Genomic DNA, 6,877 nt, shown 5'->3' with positions numbered 1-6,877 from the left:
GTCCTAGCTACTCAGGAGGCTGAAGCGGGAGGATCACTTGAGTCCAAGGGTTCAAGGTTACAGTGAGCTATGGTCATGCCCCTGTGCTCCAGTCTGGGTGGTAGAGTAAGACCATGTCTCCTAAAGTAAGGAAGTAAGTAAATAAATAAGTAAAAAGGTGGGTGTGAGCAACTGGATTTAGAAAAAAATTATTTGCAGCTTAAAAAAACTGAATAATATTTAGTATCAGAATATTTCTGCCATTTCTTGAGGATGTTTTAGGGGCACTTGAAGGTTTCCAGTTCTGGATGGTAGTTAGCCTCTTGTGATGTAATTTTTCCTCTAAGAAGGTAAGACCAAAGTAGCCAATAAAACTATGAAATGTCAGTAGATGTTTGGTAGCAAAAGGTTGATCTTTGCTTCCTTTAGTTCTTTCTGCTTTTTTGGAGGGTTTTAGGTATAGCTTAAATTCCTAGCTGGTCTTCTGATATCTAAGTGTAGGTGGTTTGGAAACTTTTTAATAGTTTAATTGACAGAGATATTTCCCCCATTATGAAGGAAAATTTTTACTTATAAAAGTTTTCTAATGCCTAGAAGCTGCGTGGATACAAAGAAGCAAGATACAAGAATAACTTCAATTTTAGCATAGCATAAGAACTTTATTAGCAGACATATACAGTATTGTAGAATATTAAAGAAGTGTATTATAAAAATCTAACAGTAGACATTACTGTTTTTTGGAGAGAAAACATCACCAAAAGTAGTTACAGACCTCTCTGAATACATATAAATTTTCAGAACTTCTAAATGTCAGTTGCCATAAACAAAATTGAGACTACTTGGAAGGCTGAGACAGATCACTTGAGCCCAGGAGTTCAAGTCCAACCTGGGCAACATAGTGAGATCCTGTCTCTTTAAAAAAAGAAAAGAAAAGAAAAGAAAAGAAAAGAAAAGAAAAACAGAAAGACAGCTAAGATAGGGAAAAATATTTACAAAATATATTTTTATTAACTAATTTTATTTACTAACATATGTATTTAATAAAATATAAAAGTGTTTAAAGCTTTTACAAATGAGTATCTTTGAAGTCCCCAAGATCACCCCCAGGTTTGATGATTTCCTAGGTGGACTCAGTGTATAGGCTTTTTCCTGGCTGTGTTTATTACGACAAAAGGAAGAAAAGGTGTGTAGGATGAAGTTAGAGGAAACCAGGCACAAGCTCCCCAGAGCCCTGTCCCCATGGAGTCATAGAGATTGCAACCCAGCAATGCATTGTGACAGCATGCGTGTAATGTATTCTCCCAGAGAAGCTTATTAAAGACTTAATGCCCAACGTTTTTATTGGGGGCTGATCCTATAGGCATTTCCTGCCTGGCACATACCAAAAGTTCGGACTCAGAAGGAAAGCAGATGTTCAGCAGAAGCCAAAGTTTAGGTACAGCGAGCCACTTTTATCAGGGAATTAATGGTGGGAAACCTCTAGAAACCCAATTCCCAGATGCTAGCCAAGGGCTAACCTTGCAATTAAGTCTTACTAAGGTAGTCTCAGGCCTGCAATGTTAATTCGTTTTTGCATCTTGTAAAAACCACTAGAGCACATTTTATAAAGAAGAAATAACAAATATCTTTAACCTCCAGTGATTTAACAATTGCAAGTTACTATAATCATAAAATAGCATTTTTCTTCTATAAAACTGATCAAGATTAAAAATAATAATTATAACCAGTGTTGGGAAAAGTAGGAATAGATATTTCTTGTACTACAGATAGAAATGTAGAGTCATACACATTTTCTGGAGGGTTTTTTGGCACTATGTCCTTGAAGTTTTCAAAATGTGCTTACCCTTTGACCTAGAAATTCCCTCTTAAGGAATTTGTCCTCTAATCAATTAATTTTCTTTTAAGGAATTTGCCCTCAGTGATTAATCAATTAATTTTCCCTTAATTTATTGGTTTGCTGCGTAGCCGTTAACATTCATACTATAGAAGTATAATTACTGAAATGGGAAAATATTCACTATCTACTGCTAAGTGAAAAAAAACTCTCTGTGCCTAATCTCTTCCTAATGTTCTCTTTTCTTGGAACACTTTCACTTAACTTTTTCTATTGTTTTAGAATTTCACTCACTATGGCTATTTTCTTCAAACCTCCCCTTATTCTGTATTTGGGGTGACACAACAAAAATAGTTACCTTTCAACTCCATTCCTCTATTTTACTCCCTTTAGGGTTCAGTGGGCTCTAGACTTCAGAGGGTGTAATAACACTCATTCTTAAAGCCACCAGTTATATACCACTGCTGTTTACAAGAATGAAAAGATTTTCCGATGAAGCAAGAAGTGTAACCACAATTTCATGACAACATTACTTTTTGGTTGTTGTTACTCTTAGGATTTTCCCAATTTTTATTTATTTATTTATTTATTTATTTTTATTTATTTTTGAGACAGAGTCTCTGTCACCCAGGCTGGAGTGCAGTGGTATGATCTCGGCTCACTACAACCTTCACCTCCCAGATTCAAGCGATTCTCCTGCCTCAGCCTCCCCAGTGGCTCGAATTACAGGCACCTGCCACTGCACCCGGCTAATTTTTGTATTTTTAGTAGAGGCAAGATTTCACCATCTTGGCCAGGCTGGTCTTGAACTCCTGACCTTGTGAACCTCCCACTTCGGCCTCCCAATGTGCTGGGACTACAGGCATGAGCCACCGTGCCTGATGGAGTTTCACTCTTGTGGTCCAGGCCGGAGTGCAATGGCACAGTCTCGGCTCGCTGCAACATCCGCCTCCTGGGTTCAAGCGATTCTCCTGTCTCAGCCTTCTGAGTAGCTGGGATTACAGACACCCGCCACCATGCCCAGCTAATTTTTGTATTTTTAGTAGAGACGGGGTTTTGCCGTGTTGACCAGGCTGGTTTCGAACTCCTGATCTCAGGTGATCCACCCGCCTCAGCCTCCCAAAGTGCTGGGATTGCAGGCATGAGCTGCTGCACCCGGCCTTGGATTTTCCCAATTTTTAAATGAACTCTTAGGGTACAATCCACTTAGAGTTTGTGTTCTGGCTTTATAAAAATTTTAAAATCTGAACTATAAGACTGAATAAGTTTCAATTTATTCTTCTAACAAATACAAGTTTTTTAGTTTGTTAAATATATTTAGCAGTGTATCTCTGTTCCACACTTTTTCTTATTAGATTCAAATATTTATTGAGCATTCCCTGAGATTTGTTTACAATATCTCAAAATAATCAGTTTTACAGTTCAAGGTTTTACTCTAATTGCCAGATTAAATTATAATCCCAAAGATATGTAAACTAGAGGCCGTAGTTAAATTGTATATAGCTAGCTGGTTTTGTGGCTATTGTGAATTTATATGTAAGACTTGGTCTTTATCATTATTATTACGTATAGGGTACACCAAAATCCCATACAAATTCATTTGTAAAAATTACCTTTCAGATGTCAATCCTTTTGCACCTGGGGTTAGTTCTTGAAGTGATATCCATTGCCGGCACCAAGGTTTTAATATAACAGAAACTGCTCTTGAGGGACTTCTTTTTGGAATGCTAGACCGGGAAACAGAAAATTATGTTCTGATATTCATGACACTTTGGGACATATGCTTTCTTCGCTGGCAGTAGAAAAACTTTCTCATTGGCTAATGCTTTGTAAAGATGTCCTGGCAGCTTCTAGTGGTAAGTATTTAATGTGTGTTCTTAAAATAATGGAAATTGTTTTACTTCTGATATATACATATAGATATACGTATAAAGATACACACATGTAAATTTGAGCTTATATTTAAAAGTAATAACTTTTGATCTACAAATCCCTGTCAAAATGTTGAAAGTTAAATTATGTTATAAACAAATGAGCTTTTTTATATTGTTGGGAGAATGTATTTCAAAATTTTTTGGATGTTCAAACTAAATTTTCATGTATAAAAATCCCAGGTTACTCTAGAGTATGACATAGTCTGTAAAACTATTGAAATATGTAAATGTAGTTTACATATTTATGTTATCTTTTCCCTGGCTTTTGATTGTTTAAAAAAAATTCTGCTAGTTTTACTGTTTTCCAGCAAGTAAGAATTTAGTCTTTTTTTAAAATTAAAAAAATTTTAATATTAATAACTGTTTTTAAAGGATCATTTTTGCTTATGTGAAGTTGTCATAATATTCCTTATTCTTGTTACAGATATGAGTACTGCAACTATCTTAAGTAGTGGAAAAGATGAAGAAACTGAAAAGAAAGATGAGATGGATGATGATACCATGTTTACCACGTTAGGTGAAGAAGATAAATCAAAGCCCTTTGTGGCCCCTCGCTGGGCCACTCGAGTATTTGCTGCCGATTGCCTGTGTCGAATCATCAATTTGTGTGAGAATGCAGACCAGGCTCACTTTGATCTTGCCTTGGCATGTTCTGCTAAACTTTGAAACCCTACAAGTAAATTTAAAATCAGCACTTCTTTTCCCCAAAGCATTTTTACAGCTTGAGATATTTTACTGCTATGAGGTATTTTACTGCGACGGATATAGCGTGCTTTAGAATATGCCATTTATTTATGTAAGTTGTCTTGTCTTTCATCTTAGTTTTCTGTCCCCTCTGCATACTATTCATCTTCTGATTCCTATTGGGAAGATAAGTTGAAGAAGGTGGTCCACAAGATAGATTGATCTGTGTGTCTGTCTATTTAATCATTTGCCCAAAGGATAATGATGGCAGTTACTTAGGTTTTCTCAGTACATTGTCCTGGATTTTAGCATTTCAGCGGAAAGGAAATGGTAAAATTTTAAGGCATATAAATAAAGTGAGCTTTGCCGTCCCCAGCCATGGAGAGTATCAGAATTCAGGAATGCCCTGGTAGATTTCAAACTCTCAAATTTCAGAAGTCCTATTAGGTATTTTTGAAAAGGTGAAAATTGTTTATTATGGAAACAATTTTTATCTCATTATTTTTTATCTTTCGTAAACTTTTTATACCATGTATCCCCTGAATCTGACATTATAGGGAATTTACAAAGAGACCATCAGACCCAGTAACTTCATTTCATAGTTGAAGAGACCCAGAGAAATTTAGAGGTGATAGAGTAACAGATTCCTTATCCTATAGTTTGTTGTCTCTTCATCACTCAGTCATTTTTTAAATATCTGAAGACAAATTGTATGTGTTAACAATATTGACATCTATGAATTGAAAATGCCTTTTGGGTTATTTCATTGTGTATAAGAAGCAGCAGAGCTCACATACATATTTTTAAAACAGACAGGCTGGGTGCGGTGGCTCATGCCTGTAATTACCTCCCAGCACTTTGGGAGGCTGAGGCAGGTGGATCACTTGAGGTCAGGAGTTCGAAACACAGCCATGAAACTCCAGTTAGTCAAATTTTTTGGTTCATTTGTTACAACTCAAGAAGCAATTCAGAAGTCTACACAATTGGAAGCCTACTCCAACAGAGATAATTTTTCCTGACTTGAAAAACAGACCAGTATTTATAAAGAGAAAGTTCCCTATGAGATCTACAACTTACACAGATTTCTGTAACCTGAAGAAGTTTTGCTAAGAGGATTATCCTCTAGATATCTATGCATGCAAAAACATATTGCATATATTTGCGTAAGATTAATCTGTACCAGCCCTTGGCACATTAAAGAAACTTCATGTAAACATGATAACTTTATCACTTACTGTGCACTCACACTTTACTGGTTTCAGAAGTTCATCGCCCTTGTGATGCAGCAATAAGTTCCTTTGAGAATATGCTGTTGCTTCAAGTGAACATGTTCTAGATCCTCACTTGACTTCATCATTTCATATTGAGCGTAGATGTGTCTATGACTGAAAACCCAACATTTTTATCCAACAGATTCTCCTCTTATGAGATCATCCTGAAACCTGCCAACAGCCTCCATCATGTATGCTTCCAGTGTTTTGCTTTTAGGAAATAAGAGGTAAATTCATAATCCATCCAAGCTTTAAGGGAGAATCCTTCCTGGCCTTCCATCATATTTAGTAGAAACTCTCATTGAGAGGCATAAGCAAACACTGCTTATGGATCATAACTCAAAACCAAAACTGTTTTTCATAATGGCTATACAATTCTACATTTCCACAATTATGGAAAGCAATATAAAGCCTCCTAAATTAATTAAAACTGGAGATTTTATATGACCAGAAATCCTGTTTCTGGGAGTATACCCAAGTAGATGAAATTACCACCTTGTAAAGATATCTGTATCCTATGTTTATTGAAACACTATTAATAACAGCCAAGATATGGAAACTATCTGATGGTCAGCACATAGACAAATGAATAAAGACAATGCGGTGTGTGTATACAATATAATACGGCTTAATGTTATAAAAGAAAGATGCTGTCATTTGCCACAATGGACCAATTTCCATAGCTACTAATAGTGCACACCATCCACTATAGCACCTCCTTAGGGGATGGCAGATCCTTGTTCAGTAGTAACCACTGGCTGTGGTGGGAAGGCAATTTTATGTACTGTTGAATTTTTCGGCATAAGACATCAATGTCTTAAAATATTCTGCGGTGTCTGCATGTGATAAAGTGGAGTCTAATATTGGAGGCAAAATTAAAAGTGCATGAGTCTTCTAGACACCAAGTCATAGGATGATCCTGGCTGTGTCCTTGAGGGAGTGGACCATATGTAATAGCATTTGGATTGGGGATTGATGCATTTCCAGTTGTACGAATAAAGTTGTATTATATTAAGTGTAATTATGACTTTATTATTGTCTTTATTTGAAGATTATATATAATCTCAGGAGATGTGTATGGTTTCAAGTTGACGCGGTGGACTTGTAATGCTAAATACTGAGTGTCAACTTGATTAGATTGAAGGGTGCAAAGTATTGATCCCGGTTGGGTCTGT

The 6,877-nt window shown here is 36.2% G+C and overlaps 1 protein-coding gene across 1 annotated transcript; it reads left to right on the top strand.

Annotated features, from left to right (window-relative positions):
• Positions 1-3,524: 3,524 nt before the first annotated feature.
• Positions 3,525-4,413, top strand: LOC134738936 (HEAT repeat-containing protein 5B-like). Its single transcript, XM_063659617.1, has 2 exons — positions 3,525-3,669; positions 4,172-4,413. Exons 1-2 carry the CDS (start codon positions 3,594-3,596, stop codon positions 4,411-4,413), a joined length of 318 nt encoding a protein of 105 aa, XP_063515687.1. The 5' UTR covers positions 3,525-3,593.
• The last annotated feature ends 2,464 nt before the right edge of the window (positions 4,414-6,877 follow it).

This window comes from Pongo pygmaeus, chromosome 22 (assembly GCF_028885625.2).
Source record: "Pongo pygmaeus isolate AG05252 chromosome 22, NHGRI_mPonPyg2-v2.0_pri, whole genome shotgun sequence".
Classification (NCBI taxonomy): domain Eukaryota; kingdom Metazoa; phylum Chordata; class Mammalia; order Primates; family Hominidae; genus Pongo; species Pongo pygmaeus.
Note: the sequence above shows the minus strand (reverse complement) of the source record. Positions and strands in the feature narration are given on the sequence as shown.

Excerpts from the sequence above, each read along its gene's own strand:
- LOC134738936 (XM_063659617.1), top strand. The coding sequence starts at position 3,594 with ATGCTTTCTTCGCTGGCAGTAGAAAAACTTTCTCATTGGCTAATGCTT. Across the intron at positions 3,670-4,171 it reads TGTCCTGGCAGCTTCTAGTG|ATATGAGTACTGCAACTATC; the intron begins GTAAGTATTTAA and ends TTCTTGTTACAG.